At 44.6% G+C, this 17,032-nt stretch overlaps 1 protein-coding gene across 5 annotated transcripts in view; it reads right to left on the bottom strand.

Annotated features, from left to right (window-relative positions):
* Positions 1–17,032, bottom strand: part of ABCC4 (ATP binding cassette subfamily C member 4) — a 216,277-nt gene that overhangs the window by 119,892 nt on the left and 79,353 nt on the right. For all 5 annotated transcript variants that reach the window (XM_060079791.1, XM_060079793.1, XM_060079790.1 and 2 more), the window contains 7 exons: positions 15,870–15,995; positions 14,109–14,358; positions 10,632–10,733; positions 6,811–6,900; positions 5,313–5,504; positions 537–631; positions 224–310 (listed from right to left, as the gene is read on the bottom strand). In XM_060079791.1, the coding sequence (XP_059935774.1) occupies positions 224–310; positions 537–631; positions 5,313–5,504; positions 6,811–6,900; positions 10,632–10,733; positions 14,109–14,358; positions 15,870–15,995 (942 nt within the window). The remainder of the gene's footprint in view (positions 1–223; positions 311–536; positions 632–5,312; positions 5,505–6,810; positions 6,901–10,631; positions 10,734–14,108; positions 14,359–15,869; positions 15,996–17,032) is intronic.

Here is a 17,032-nt window from a genome sequence, read left to right on the forward strand (position 1 = left end):
CCTCCACACCCTGGAAGCTCCTTCTGCATTTTCCTGTCTTGACCTCATCATGATGCAAATTTCTCTAGGATGGATCTTCCGTGGAGGGAAGGGAGGGGAGGGCGGGACCCCAGTGCAGAACAAGCGGAGTCTCCTGAAGCACAAGCGCTTTCCTGAGCTCTCTTCCCTGATCTCCACGGGGCTCTCGGAAAGCAGAAACGATAGAAAACAGGAGCAAACTCACAGTTCGAACAGGTGCCTGCTCACTTCTGCATCTACTGCGCTGAGCGGATCATCCAGGAGGTAGATGTCTGCATCCTGATACACGGCTCTAGGAAACGTAGAAAGACGTCAGGAGAAGAACGCTTCCAGCTTCCCGAGTCCCGTCTTTGAATCAAGATGGTGTCCAACAAATCAGGATTCATTCCAAGAGCCCAGGGAAAAGGGCCAAGACCCTGCTTCACACAGGCCCACCCGGTGAGCGGGGTCTGCGTGCTCACGTCCACCAGGAGCCATGGGGGAGGGAGGGGCAGGACGGCAATGGAAACGCCCTTTACCTCGCGAGGTTGACCCGGGCTTTCTGCCCTCCGCTCAGCGTGGTCCCCCGGTCTCCTATCACAGTTAGGTCTCCATCCTCCAAAAGCTGTAAATCCTACATGGAGACAGAAAGGGGGAAAAAGAGAAAGATTTCAAATGTGCTCTCCTCCTGCCATCCTAACCTTTTTAGCATTAGTTCTTTATACAAGTATGTGATCAACAGCAATGGGTATATTTTATAGTGACTAAATTGTAACCTTAAACATTAAAAAAAAAAAACCTCAGGGCTTTTCATTTTTTTTCATTCTGTAGCTTTTCACAGCATTTAGGCAGTTGACTATTTTGACACACATTTATTGAGGATCGACTATATACCATGCATTGTTCTGGGCACAAGGAATTCAGCGAAGAGGAAACAACGTCCCTAGAGTTTCTTTCCGTGATGGGAGATGGAAAATTACCATGAGTGCAAGTACTAAGGACTAGAAGAAAAAGGAAGCCAGCTTAGGGGGATAGGGAGTAAAGGAGGGAAAGTGAGTCACTACTGGGGTCGAGAAGGGCTCTGTTCAGAGGGGGTTTGAGTAGATCTGTTGGAGGGTGGAGGGGCTTAGATTTAGATTGCCTATAACTATCATCTGACAGATCCTGGTATAGACAAGCAGAGTTTGCAGAGAGTTTGTTTTCTACTAAACCCCTCAGGCATCAACCTAGGATACACAGACTACCTTTCTACAGATGAAGCCCTCATTTCTTGGTCTCTACTTCAGCAAATTTGGGGAGAGAACTAATGGCATACTGGGATCTCCATGATAAACTAGTCCTTTGAAATCCCTAAGTCTCATTTTCAACTTCTACAGAAATGTGCTGCAGAAACAAGAATCACTAAACTCAAGGATCCTGGGACAATCAAAACAAGTGTACAAACACCCTCCATACATGGAATAAGGACGTGAAGGGATTGTAACTTGCTATTGGTGATTGAGGCCTATTTTCTCATCAGATCAACAGTGAAAACCCACGCACAGTGTGAATCATGACACGCAAAGCACATGACCACAAGGAGAAGAAAGAGACTATCCCCATCATAACCCTCCCTGACAGCCACAAAGACACACAGGCACACACAGGTTCCCTGTACACTCAAAGCTTAAATGTGGAGCATCAAATGAAAGGCAGCAATTGCTCTGTCATGAAAATTCATCATTTTTTCACCTTAATTCTTTACTACCATCGCTTGCTTTTGGTTTTCCTGAGATACAATAAGCCGTTTTAAGACACACTCCCAACCTTACACACACACACACACACACACACACACACACAGAGTTTACTTGGCCTCTGTTTCACTGATGACACTCCTTGCAAACTGTTCTGCTTAGTTTTTATGCCTACATTTTATGCTGTTTTGGTTTTCTTCTCAAAACAGCACCACACTGTAGTGCAGCAATCTGAACCATGTTTTAGAAAAGGCACTTAGATCCACTCGAGCACAGTTAGGGCATAAGAAACAGGCTCTCTCTCCAAGTCTGGTAGGAGGACTTCAAGTGTGCTGTGAGCTCTGCCATCTATTTAAGGACCAGCCACAAATGGGAAAACGTTTTAGACGATTTGAAGTAAAATCCAAGTCAGGCTGATTTCCCAGCCACCATTTTCTGATTAGGTTACAGGGGAAAAGCCTGAGTTCATCATATATTACAATTCCTCCCACTGACAGGAAGGTATTCGTATTCACCAATTTTCAATGAAAAGCAGACACACCAACTACGGGAAAACTAGGAAATGGCGACGCTGGTTGGATGCCATCTGTCCAGAAGCACATCAAGGGCCCTTTAGGGATGCTGGAGACTTAGTGTACAAACATGGAACAGACTGTTAAAATATTTAATGGGGACCTGACGTGAGCCCCTGGCTGAGGAGGGCTGGGTTCCAGAGTCAAACCACGTAAAACTGCCTTTCATCACAGCTTTAAATCCATTTGGCCAATAGCACTATGATTTCCATTTTAAAGATGAGGCCAGGTAAGGTTCAGAAAAACAGACGAAATCCCATGGTTTTTTCCCTACTAAATAGAGAAACTGAAACTCATTCCCTGAGCCTTCTGTCTCCTAAGCCTTGCAGTTTAAACACGATTCCTACAGCAGGCCAAACATTATTAGGTTGTTCCCTACATTGTGTTGTGTAACTCCCTATGGGGTCACTTTGAATATGGCACCAGCTTAATTCGACATTGCCAAGTGTGATTACTTTATATTTTAACTACAGATATGTCTTCGGCTCAATGAACTTAAACACGTACTTCAATTAGATCTAGTAGAAAGCATCTAATTATTAAGATATGTAATAAAAGAAATGCTGCTTTTTCCTGTTTTATGGGAACCACCCATAAAAAGAAATCTTTATTATTCTTGTTTCTATGTATGTATTTACTGAAAACCTGGCAGGTTTGCATTTTACAAACATTGCCTTTCTCTTTACAGTAAACCCATACCTCCCCCTTGTTTTATAAAAAGGAAACAGAGAAACACTTAAAATTACCACTCAGGACCATTTCTCTCCAAAGACCACACGTTTTTTTCCTACTCCACATGTAGTCTCTGTATCTACAGGTCGAAATAATTCCACGACACCAGTATTACCTGTGACGGTCTTATGCCCATTCACGGACACATGGATTCCATTTCAGAGCAGCAGCAAAACCTCTCAGAAACCCTCTGACCCAACGTCCTCAATTTGCTGCAAAGACGTCAGAGGCCCAGGCAGGAAACAGGACGAGTCCAAAGTGACAGCAGGCAAGTGACGAGGCCGGGCCAGGACTCCGCTCTGCGCTCCTTCTCCACCCTGGGCCTCCCCTCCTGTCAAGGAGGGAATGGGCACGAGGGCCCCAACTCTACGTCCCGACCACGCAGCACAACAGGAGGGCAGTCCGTGTGCATAAACCTCACGTCACGTGCAGAAGAATCGCTGTGCAGCCCAATCCCGCAGGGGCCCCTTCCCACCAGAGTCTGTGCCACGGGGACACCCGAGGGTGGGTGAAGTCCCAAAACACAGCCCGAGTTACTAGTTCCATCATCCCATGGGGCTGGGGCAAAGCATTGAGCCCCTTGGGTCTTAAACCTGAGCTGCAAATGTAGAGGTGAGGCGTCCCATCTCTCAAGCCTCAGTTTTACTAACTATAAAATGAGGATGGTAACATCAAAGGTCCTTGTAAAAGACTAATAACTCATACACCTTGTTATGTGGGCTTGCACGTGAGTGACAAACAGAAAAATGACTTCCACATGGACTCTCAATAAATGACAGCTATTTTTCTTACTGTTTCACACTTGCATTTCCCCTTTTCGTATATCATTTTTTAAAAAATCTACCTCATTACTGTCAACTTTACTTCATGTCTGTCAACGAAAAATCTCCCATTAACCATAACTCACGAGAAGGAAACAGAAGCCCATTAAACAAGCAAACAATTGTGTTGTGTCCAGAACATCATCAAATGCTACTCATCTAACACTGTCTGTGATGTTCAAGCCATTGTTCAAGCAGAATAACTATTTCCACACAGGCCTTTAACACCACACCTCTGAAAACCTGCCCCAGCCTTTTCCTCACAGTATAAAAGAACAATACGATGTCCAGACTGCTCTGACCAGACCCCGGGGAGAGCTCTTTAACGCTATTATTCAGATTTTTATAACCAAAGAGAACAACATAGCATTTATCAGTATTTAGATTTTTTCTTTTGTTTCACTAAATTATATTATCCTGCTAGCTAAGTTCAGTTTGCATAACTGATTCACTAATTTCATTTAAATCCCCATGTACAGAGAAATGTTTCATTTTCCATTTTCTCTGAAATTCAATGCCATTTCTGAAAACAATCTCTCCCCCACTGAAAACCGGCCGTATTAAGAAGAAAGGTTAAAGCATTACTTTTTCTTTAAATAATAAATTACAAGTCAAAAGCGAAGCGGAGAGGGAAACCTAGAGAATGAAAGGGACCACGAAGGCATCAACCGAGTGCAGGGGGCAGACCTTATGTGGAGCCTGATTCAAGCCAATGGTTAAAGAAATTTCCCAGTGAGATGATGAACAACATGTAAACACTGACAAGAACATTGATGATATTCAGGAAATTCAGGTTACTTTTCAGGTGTAATAATGTGGTAATTTTTTTTGTTTGTTTACATCTTTATTGGAGTATAATTGCTTTACAACGGTGTGTTAGTTTCTGCTTTATAACAAAGTGAATCAGTTATACATATACATATGTTCCCATATCTCTTCCCTCTTGCGTCTCCCTCCCTCCCACCCTCCCTATCCCACCCCTCTCCAAAGGTCTTTTAGAGAAAACGAGTGAAATGTTTACAGATGAACTAATCTGAGGTCTAGGATCTGCTTCAGAATAATTTGGGGTGGGAGTGGGGCTGGCAGTGGGCAGGGGTAAAGATGCAGCAAGACTGGCCACGAGCTGATCCTGGCTGAAGCTGGGGGTGGGTTCATGAGTATTCATTACACTGTGCTCTCTATTTTTTACAAATTTTTGTAATTGTGCATTAAAAAAAGAAGGTAAAGTGAATGAAACTTCACAAAGTGAAACAGTCCCCTCCTCCAAAAAGGCATTCTGTGAGCATCGTTACATCAGAATTCAAACAGTAGCCTACATGTATACATGTTCATCCAGAAGACCAGCTTAAAAGCATTAAACAACATTAAAAGATCTTTTAACCAACCTTGTAGTTTAAACCAACACCATCACCATTTGAAATTTGAGTATATATAACTCAAAAGTCATGACTCACCTTTTTCAAAGCACAAGCCTTTATTACTTTTTCATATCGTTCTTTTTCATATTTCTTCCCAAATAGAATATTACTCCTCAGAGTTCCTGAAAACACCCAGGGCTGCTGAGAAACATACGCGATCCTCCCGTGCACGCTGACCAGCCCCTGGCTCGGGGGCAGCTCCCCCAGCACAGCACTCAACAGTGACGACTGAAACAGATGGCAACACACACACGTGAACAGGCGGCACTCAGGACGGACACGCCCGCAGAACACCTGTCCCCACCCTGGGCGCTTGATAAACGATAGGACCCTTTCCTTTAGAAGAGGATAAAGTACAGCTGTGGCCGTTGAGACAAAAAAATTGAAAATAACACCACTGGTCAATGTACACTAATGACTGATAAGGAATATTAATATAATAGCATGACAATCTAAACTGCCCAAGAGTTTCCCGCAACTGAAATGCTCTACTCAGCAAAGACTAAGTTAGAATGTTGAACATCCTTAACTAGCAGAGCAGCCCAGCAGGATGTGTAGTTTCATGTATCTGATGTTTAGTGCACTTGTTCCTGCATCCGGGTATCCCTTACTTGACAAACACTTGTTCTTAAATAAAGCTTTCTATGAATAATAGATCGAAAGATGATTATTTTTTTTTAAAAAAACTCTGAAGTGAGTCGTGTCCAAAGAGCAGAACTCCATCGTAAATTAAATCATTAAATCGTGTACATATCCCATGTTTAGGTTCCTGTATTTTGTTGTTTCAGACCAAGTGCATGTGCACATGTCCTTCAAATCTTTAACAACACACAGACGTGGCGTGTCTGTGTCCGCAGGATCAGAGCGCTCACCACACTGGGCTGAAATAATCTGCCTGCGTATCTGTCTCGCCCCAGAACATGGCTGCCTCTGGAGGGCAGAGGTGTCTGGGTCTTGCTCACGTCTGTATCTTTAGCTCCAGTACATGGCTGCACATTCACTACATGTGCACTGACGGGACCAAGTCAAGTCACACGAAGAAATGCTCAAAGCTTCCCGGAAGAGCCATTAACGTCTGTATCTTTAGCTCCAGCACATGGTTGCACATTCACTACACGTGCACTGACGGGACCAAGTCAAATCACAGGAGGAAATGCTCAAAGCTTCCCGGAAGAGCCATTACAACCTCCAGACCTCCTGGAGGGACCACTGTGACAGAAAGAAGTCCCCATTGCTTCATTCTGTCCTGAACAGCTGTCACATAAATAACTTCCTTCACTGAGACGTCCAAAGTCCCGACAAGCAGTTCCCAACTGTGTAACATGAAGCACCAGGAAGGAAAACGCAATGGGCATTTATCCACATTTATTTGGACATGCAACCTTCTTGCAAAACTAATGTTCCATGGAACAGAGAAATGCTGTTTGAGATACACCCAATTCAAACTGTGTTACCTACAGCTCTGGGCTCGACTCTGAGAATTTCACAGGGGCTGCGGCATTGCATCAAGCTGCTGAAAGGCATCATAACTTACCTTTCCTGCTCCCACAGGTCCAACCACAGCTAACAGCTCACCGGGTCTGACAGTAAAGGAAAGGCCTTGTAGAGTTGGGGTTTCTGATGCCTGCAAATTTAAGTTTACAAAACGGTTCATTTCAATCAAATAAAAAAGCGAACTTCAGAAAGTAGAGAAAATAACGTAAGTCATTGATATGCTAATATAACCCACGTTTTCGTCCTTCCTATTTTAAGATAGTGAGTCCTGGGGGCCTTTTCATCAAAAAACACCTTTGAAACAGCTTTAGTTGCCTTTAGGAAGTCTACTTCTTTTGCCAGATTTTCACACGGACACAGCTCTAGACACCCACAGAATTTAAGTAGTTCAAATGACAAGGCCCCTGCTCGAAATGCAAATTCCATGATGCACACTAGCTTATTAATATAATATAATTAATAGAATATCCAGTATGGGAGGTTTTTAATCATTTGTAAGTTTTCATTAGGGCCATTGGTGCTGTTTACTTCACTACTCTCCACAGGGTGGCAGCGTAAGTACATATCATGCCTGGGCCTCTACTAATAATTTGACATCTCCACTCATCTCTTTATTTTCACTTGATAAAGAATGAATCTCAGTAATGGTCAGCAAGCAACGGGGCACTTTATATGATAAAGTTGCTCTTGATAAATAAAGTCACGTAAATGGCAGTCAAGGCTCCAATTTCACCAGAGATTCAATTTAACACCAACAACCAAAAAAAGGGGGGGGAGGGGCACGGGGATTATGTATAACAGTAGGTTAGAGTGATAAAGCCTCAATTTTGTACCTCTTACATGCATTACCTATTCTGGGTAAATAGGGACAACAAAGTACTTCTAATGTAAAAAAACAAAAACAAACCATGGAGGTACATGTCACAGCAAACAATCCAACACAAAGGAGAAGGTAAAGTACCCATCACAGGTCATGTTCTTGAACAAACTGTAAATTCTATCATAAAGAGACTTAGGGGTATGTGTATTTCTTTACATATACTAAGTGTTTAAAAAAAAATCTTAACTGCTAATGTTAAAAAAAAAAGTGGTTATGTGTGATTAAGTAAAATGCCCAAAAGACTAATAAAAGCACAGGGTCTGGATAATGTTCTAAATGGAAAATTTCTCTGGAAAGAGCTGAACTGATTATAGATATTGGCAGCTACTGAAAAAATAATTATTTTTAATCATCAAAATAACTAGCCCCATATTTTAACACGAGACTTTTTTTAAAGTTACTCCACTCCCTTCTTTTTGATTAACACTTAGATTCTTATTTTGCTACTTTTCACTCAGTTGTGACTGCACGATAATGAGCCACCTACAAACACAGCTTCCTGCTGCAGCCCTTCAGTTTGTCAGCGCAAAAAAACATGGATTTCCCTCCCTGTTCAGGCTTGAGGCTCTTCATCACCCAAACACTAGCCCCAGATGTTATAGGAATTACAAATCTATCAATAAGAACCTAGACTTTAATACATGAGAAACACTGAAGCTTCTCCACTTCTCCTTCTCTGACACTTAGGGTTCTTATTTTACCACTTTTCACTCAGTTAAGGCGACAAAACAGTGGGCCACTTACAAACATCAGCTCCCTGTCACCACACCTCACAGTGTGCCAGGACCAGACACTGAGTTCCCTCCCTGTTCAGGCTTCAGGATTGGGCACTGCTCTGGCGTGACCAGAAGGGGGCAGCACTCGACAGCCCATGGTACTGAGGCCTGTCCTCTCCTGGTTATCCAGGCTCAGGGCATGCGGATTCCACAGGATCATCAGCTGAGCCCCACTCGGCTGCCAGACACAGTTTGAAATCCCTGTCCCTTGGAGGCTCCCACAGGACCATTTATTTTAAACCTTAAAGACTGAGACCAAGTCCCATCATTTCATGAACGAGACCTGGGTCCCTGACACCTTCTGCCACCTGCCCACCTGGCTGTAAAGCGGAGCAGCTTAGAAAGCACATGTCTATGTCCAGCCTCCCAACCCAGCGGGGGATTCATTCAGACTCCGCTTCTCTCCAAAAATCCCCAAGGTCTGTGTCACGCCCCCTCCCGAGGGCTCTTTCACCCATGACCTAACCTGAGAGGCCCTAATTACTAATGACCCAGCACAGGGCACAGCCTTCCATAGGCAAGGCCAGGACAACAGAATAGGGTGTTCTGTGCTACACTGCAAGTTACACAGAAGTCTGGGGGCATGTTATTACGTTCTTGCAAGAAGAATGAAACAGCTCATTTTATAATGCTGCATAGTTTGGTATAAGATATTTTGTTAATGTTTCATACAAAGTACGTGTTACCATCCACAAAGAGTTGCCATCGTAATGGAAGTTTAATGGTGCTTTTCATAAAGGCTTCGAGTGTATTATGATGAGAAATACCAGGCAGGAGGTAAATCTACCATATTAAGGTAGGAGGAACTATTAAGGTCAGATAAGGTACCTTGTTAGAGTTTCCATGTGCGAAAGCTAAGGGGGTATATTTTTATTTATTTGGGAACATGCTACTGTTTTGTTTTTGTTTTTGTTTTGCAGTACGCGGGCCTCTCACTGTTGTGGCCTCTCCCGTTGCGGAGCACAGGCTCCGGACGCGCAGGCTCAGTGGCCATGGCTCACGGGCCCAGCCACTCCGCGGCATGTGGGATCCTCCCGGACCAGGGCACGAACCCGTGTCCCCTGCATCGGCAGGCTGACTCTCAATCACTGCGCCACCAGAGAAGCCCCATACTACTGTTTTGTTGGTGGGGAAGCAGGTACTGAATCAGAAGTAGGTGAACAGGATGCAAGTGGCACCACACTTAGTGTGACAGGCATGAATACACACCACTTGCTCCTGGGCTCTGCACCGGATGGTGGACCCTCTGGTAGAGGCTCCACCTTGTTTGAGTCCTTCCAGCCCTGGGGGTAGGAGCAGCTTCCCACCACTGCTAATCTCTGGGTTGGGTTGTCTCCAGCACCACCATTTTGCCCTTTCTGCTTTTTTCTTCCCCCGTCTTTCATCCTCTGCGTAAGTAATTCCCTACATGGAATGCCCTCTCCTGTGGTATGGGTTCTGTTTTACCGAGTAACCCACAGAGGACCACTGAACCGGGGAGGCAGGAATGTTTCAGTCGTCAGAAAGGGGGGCTACACTAGGTGTGCAGTTTTGAGAGCGGACCCTGCTCTTTTTCCTGTTTGCCTGAACGTCATAAATAAACCAAGTGTTCGGAAACGGCCAGTTCTCCCTGTCAGCTTGCCATACGGTGCAACCCTTCAACTGGGAATCACTGGTGCTCACTATGCCCTCCTGCTGTCACCTCCCTGTCCCTGGCTGCCACCAAAGTAGCCAGAACCATCGAGAAGCTTAGGATGGGGGATCCCCACCCTGCCCCACAGCAAAGACCTAACTCATGGCCTCAGTATGTAATAAGATGATCTGAGAACATCAAGGCAAAAAATGTACACTGATTCCCCAAAGCCTCTGGTCTGTAACAACTGGTTGTATATTTGTTAGTTAACCCATTCCATACTGCAGCATTTTTTCTCTACAATCAATATAAATTATAACATTACAAACATATAGACTTTAAGGTCAAAATGTGCTAATACTTTGAAAGCTCTCTTGAAAATGAGAGAGATAGAGCAACATGCCAAATGTCTTAGGCTGATTTTACACTTAATCTCCATTAATTGCAAACCTTACTCCTGATTTTGAGAATTTTTATAACATACTTTCAGTAAATTAGCAGGTCACATTTTACACCAGGTGTAAAACCTCAAAGTTCTCCAATAAATCTGTTGTCTGTTAGCAGTCACAATCTTGGTGCACAGGATGTGTTACCTTATCCCAAAAAGCAGTGAAATCTTGCACGTCCACTATCATTTTACCATCTGATGGCAGCTGAGGGTTGCACTGTGTTATCTCATCAAGTAACAGGAAGTTCTACAGAAAAAGGAAAAACACAGGTTGTTTAAACTCCAGGAGAGAAGCATAAACAACAATAACTGCTTTCTTGGATTTGCAGTAAAAAAACTTTATACAGCCTACATATCATTTTGCCAATTGTACTTAAAGTGTAGGTTCACATCAGAACAGACTAGGTAATATGTAGAATATTATATACTATTATAATAATACACAATAAAGTCTACAGATAGTGTAGGGTATAGTATGATATATGTTACATATATGACAAAGAGTTCCTGGCCCTGAGGCTGTCTTTGAAACTTTCTTAACAAGTGTACTGGTTCCACCCTAAGGAGAAAATGTGGTTGCAAATTCCAACACATTTAAAAGCTTGATATTTCTATTGTTTTACTTTTGTGTTACTAACAATAAACAAAAGAGTTGGTAGGGAATGATTCCGTAAATATTTACTGAATCCCACCATGTGCCAAGCACCATGCAACACTGCTAGGAACACAGAGAGGAAGGCCATTCCCAGGCCTGCAGGTATCAGGTGGCACAGGACAGGCTGGGAACACAAGACCTACGAAAACCCTGGCTCTGCCTGTCTGGGGTCGTGACCTTTCCCTGGGCACTTAAGTACACTCTGCTTTACTCCTTACGCACGTTAAATCAATCACTGCTTGTCATTAACTGTCACTCAAGTCACTATTCTAAAAATGAAATGCTCTTATTAAGTTTCTATCTCTTAAAAAATAGTTTACAAGCATCTATTCACAATCACTTGTCTCTTCTCCTTGGTCAACGCCCTCTCACCTCGACAGCAGGAATGGCCACATCTTCTACCAGCAGGAACGGCCGCATCTTCCATGGCCTGCTATTTTCACACCCCTTAGCAGCTATTCAATGCAATTCAGTTGAATAAAACCAAGTCCTGCGAACCATTACTGAACTAACATAATCATATATAGGAAAACTCCCTCTTGCCCTGCAAATGCTGGACATAATTCAACAAGAAACAAACCGCAGATTTTAGCGGGCACCTGGCAGCCTGGAAGGAGGCCCTCTCTCTCTCTAGCCTCCCAAGCAGATAGGTGCAGCCATGTGACTACATCCAGGCCGGTGGAAAGTGACAACGTCCGGGACCTTCATCCACCCCACGGCCTGGGCCTTGGAGGTTACCAGCTGGGTCAAGGCCACATGCAGAGGAGTAACAAGAGAGAAGGAGTCTGGGTCCCTAACACCCTGGAGGATCATACTAGCCATGGAACTTGTTACATGCAGAACTGCTCACCCCAACCAAAAAATAAAATAAATAAATGTTAAGGTCCTAATCGCAAATACCTCAAAACATGACTTTATTTGGAAATAGGGTTGTTGCAGATGTAATCAATTCAGGTGAGATCACACTGGGCTGGGGTGGGCCCTCAATGCAATATGATTGGTGTCTTTATCAGAAGGGTGACGCAGGGCTTCCCTGGCGGCGCAGTGGTTGGGAGTCTGCCTGCTGATGCAGGGGACACGGGTTCGTGCCCCGGTCCGGGAAGATCCCACATGCCGCGAAGCGGATGGGCCCGTGAGCCATGGCCGCTGAGCCTGCGCGTCCGGAGCCTGTGCTCCGCAACGGGAGAGGCCACAACAGTGAGAGGCCCGCGTACTTCAAAAAACAAACAAACAAACCAGGCTTTGGGCAGGATCCTAGTTGTCATTTACTAGCTATGTAAGGATAGGTGAGCTATTTCACCTGTTATAGGAACCTGTTTCCTTATCTGTAAAGTGGGGACACTAATGCTTAGCCCATTCAATTGCTATCAGGATTAAATGAGACGACATGCAAAGGCTTCAGGAGTGCCCAGATCACACAGCAACCGTGGCAGCAGCGATCGAAGACAGCAGCTGCAGCAGCAGCAATAACAAACCACAGCAGCACAACACACGTGTGAAGCCTCCATCTGGACAGCTTACTGTGTCACTAAGAACGTCACTACAGTTCAAGGATATCCCTAAATGTCCTCTTTCAAGATGTGAAAGCTTCATAAAAGAAATTTTATTGAACTGCATGGACCATCCCTTAACAGTGTTGCTAGAAGCCCCCAACAAAAAGAATGATTAGGGCTTCCCTGGTGGCGCAGTGGTTAAGAATCCGCCTGCCAATGCAGAGGACACGGGTTTGAGCCCTGGTCTGGGAGGATCCCACGTGCCGCGGAGCAACTAAGCCCATGTGCCACAACTACTGAAGCCCACGCACCTAGAGCCCGTGCTCTGCAACAAGAGAAGCCACTGCAATGAGCAGCCCGCGCACCGCAATGAAGAGCAGCCCCCCGCCTCCACAACTAGAGAAAGCCCACGTGCAGCAACGAAGACCCAACACAGCCCAAGATAAATAAATAAATACATAAAATTAAAGAAAAAAAAAGAAAAGAAAGAAAGAATGATAAATTCAGGGGAGCAGAACTGACCCCGTATAACTGATCTGTTTTATGGCCAATAGCTTTTTATATTATAGAAACTTCATCATAACCTTTTATGACGACTGAATGATCAAATAAAAATCACAGCCAAAGCTATCTAACTTCACAAGAGATCTATTACTGGCCATCCATCACTATCAAGAAGTAGGAACAAAACAAATTAGATGTGTTGTAAAGCCCAGACACTCAAGCTCACAAAGCCAATTTACCTTCATTTTACACCAATTAATAAACACACAACTCCTTAAACATCTACAGGTTCTTATCTTGGTGATGTAAATTATTCACCCCTGGCAATTTACAGACAGATTAAAAAGAGAGAGAGAGAGAGACTATGGGTACGGCAGGAATCACAAGTTTGAAAGGAAGAGGGCAGCTAGACATAGGATTACACGTAAGTGAAAAGAGAACAGGGACAAAAAGGCAGATCGAAAAGGCATGCTGAGAAATCAACAAGCAAACCAGCTACGGAGGAAAGAACCCCTTTTTAAACACAGAGAATGAAGTGAGACTGAGGCCATGCTTCCTACCCAAGAAACAGAGGCCTCTCAGCATGTTCATTGCCTCCCGGCCCAGAGAGGAATCCTATTCACCCCAGGACTGAACACAGCTGTCACCTAGTCAATGGAGTTAGCACAGGAGATGAGATCTGTTTGCTTCTCCTACTTTCAGACAACTTAATCGTCTCGCAGCCATTACTAGACAAGAGCCCTGTACCACTGGTACTTATACTCCTGCCCATAGATGAGCAGGCTCTTAAGATATTTCTAACGCACCCTATGTCAGAAGACGGGAGTACTAAAGACTTTCTGGAACAACCAACAGCTTAGGGCAGTGAGAGAGTTAGATCTCCCCTAACTGGCACACAGTGACACCGAATAAAAGGAGGCATTTTAGGTAAAATCCACCTACAAGTTAATAAAGTTATTTGTCAGCAAACCTTGATTCTTCGGATGCTGACGACTGCCTCTGACACCTTCTCGACGGCCGAAGGGAAGAAGAGGGTGACCGTCAACCGCACAGCCCCATACAGTGTCACCGCCACAAACACGCGGCTCGCTGTGATCACGTTGCCAAGAAGCACATACGTGGTGAAGGTGACAAAAACAATGATTTTGCTTGCGACAAAAAACGATGCCAAATTCATTCCTCTAAGGTAGGAACTTCTCAGAATCTTGGAAATTTCCTTCCTGGAAAAGAGTAGAAAATAGATTTTAAAAGAAGCATCAACATCCAAGACATGAATTCAAGTGCCCTGTGTGAGTGGCCTCTTCCTACGGAGAGGACCCACATGAAGATAAACCATCCCTCACGTCATGGAGATACTACACAGTGCACACCCGGGGGCCTGCCCGACACCAAGGCCACACACTTCATCACCGCTTCACTCTTCCAACTAAATAGAGGCTTAGTGCCACATTGTAAACATTTGGGGTCAATCAGACTGGGTTTGAACATTCAGTCAACATCCATTCATGACCAGAAGTCCTGTGCCGGCCTCCTCACTGAGGACAGGAAGATACAGCCCATCCCCTCCAGGAGTTGACGAACTCATAAAAGAATAGAGAAGACAACCCCCAAATTGTGAGACACCAAGACATTAGACAGAGGCGCCAGCACGGCCCCCACGGGAGCGCAGAGCAGAGGCGTGTAACTCGGAGCAGTAGAGTCTGGGCAAGTCACACGCACATGGACCCTGAGGAGATGAGCTGGAGTCAGTCGGGCTTGGTGGAGGCCAGAGAAGATGAGGGTATTCCCAGCAGAGGGAGAGGCACCCACAAGGTGCAAAGTGAGAGGTGACACGGTGCTGCCAGAGAATTCTAAGTACCCTGTGCTGGAGTATAAGCACTCATCAGACATTTAAGTCAAAAATGGGAAAAAAATCTACAAACATAAAGCAAAGCAAAAAAATATATTTATGTCTTTGTTTGGAATGAATAATACTGACTCATAAAGTTTGGCCCAATATAAGTACCCAATCTTTATAATCTCCCCATTTGTGCTATATTAACATAAATTATACTTTTAGTTTAAATATCATTTTAGACGCCAACATCTTAAATCATTGTTTATTTGGAATCTGTGCTATTAAGAAATACTTGGGGGCTTGCCTGGTGGCGCACTGGTTAAGAATCTGCCTGCCAATGCAGGGAACACGGGTTCGAGCCCTGGTCGGGGAAGATCCCACATGCCGCAGAGCAACTAAGCCCATGCGTCACAACTGCTGAGCCCACGTGCCACAACTCCTGAAGCCTGCTCGCCTTGAGCCCGTGCTCCGCAACAAGAGAAGCCACGGCAATGAGAAGCCCGCGCACCACAACGAAGAGTAGCCCCTGCTGGTTGCAACCAGAGAAAGCCCACGTGCAGCAACAAAGACCCAATGTAGCCAAAAAAAAATAAACGAATGAATGAGTGAATGAATGAATGAATAAACGATTTTTTAAAAAAAGACAGAAATACTTGGAATTTAATTTCTGTATAAGTAAGAAGCATATCTTTTTTTTCCTTTAAGAAGACGGTAAATGGAAGAGCAGGTTAAAATGACGTCTCCCCTGTTCTACTTAACCCCACTGCCACATGTTGGGGGTGGAGTGGATAGCAGTTAAGTTCACCTTAATGTGAAAACTTGGTAAGACTTCTAAACCATTCAGTAAATATGAGATAAATTATGAAAATATGCTGTATATATACAAAAACTTACCTTCTCAAACTGGTAATAAGGTCTGCAAAAGACTTTTCCCAGCCATACATTTTTATTATTCTGATGCCAGTTATAACTTCATTCATGGTCCTGATCCTGGTGTCTGTGAAAGCTGCAGTCTTACTCCTAAGGGACAGACGTGGGAGATGAGCCTTAGTGACCACAGCCCAACTTTCCTTAACAGCAGCAACAGTGGCACAGCCAGAGACCAGGGATCAAATGATTCCCTACAGCTCTTTTGCGCAGAAAGGCAGGTCCTACTCAAAGTACAAATGGAGAAGACTTCAATTAGGAAGCCAACCATTCAGCCCAGTTCAAGAAGTAACTTGGAGAACTTGCAGTATCCGCTAATGAAGACCCAGAATTAATCAGATACAAACCATCTGCCCAAGGATGTCACGGTCAGGTAGGGAAGGCAGAAAGACACCCGACTCTAACAGGAAGACAGCGGCTGTGCTGTCATAAAATAGGAGTAAAGTGCTGGGGAGCAGAAAAGATGGGGCTGTTAATTCCACGGGGAAAGGAGAACAAGAAAGCCTTCAGAGACCTGGTAGCATTGGAACAGGGCCTCAAAGGACAAGGAACATCTCTCCATAGCAAAAAGAGGAAATGAGGGCTTCCCTGGTGGCCCAGTGGTTGAGAGTCCGCCTGCCGATGCAGGGGACACGGGTTCGTGCCCTGGTCCGGGAGGATCCCACATGCCGCGGAGCGGCTGGGCCCGTGGGCCATGGCCACTGAGCCTGCGCGTCCAGAGCCTGTGCTCCGCAACGGGAGAGGCCACAACAGTGAGAGGTCCGCGTACCGCAAAAAAAAAAAAAAAAAAAGAGGAAACGAAATTCCAAGTAGAGAAAAAAAATACCACACGAAAAGGTACACACACACAAAAGAACTCAATGAGCTTCAAACAGCACAACATCTCCATCACCCGACAACCTGGACAGTGACCCACCTCCAACCTTCTGGGACCTCAAGTCTAACTAATCAGCATTAGGCTCTTCATCACCAGCCACTTTTCTATCACATTGGCTGCTAGGAATGTGGGGCTTTATAAAGACATATTTAAGATCGATCTTGCCCTTGGGGTTAATGGAAACATTGAATTAAAAACAAGATGCAAACATATACACACCTGAAAATGGCTCTAACACAAGCAAAGCAAAAAT

The sequence above is a fragment of the Mesoplodon densirostris genome, chromosome 17, assembly GCF_025265405.1.
Source record: "Mesoplodon densirostris isolate mMesDen1 chromosome 17, mMesDen1 primary haplotype, whole genome shotgun sequence".
NCBI classification, from domain to species: domain Eukaryota; kingdom Metazoa; phylum Chordata; class Mammalia; order Artiodactyla; family Ziphiidae; genus Mesoplodon; species Mesoplodon densirostris.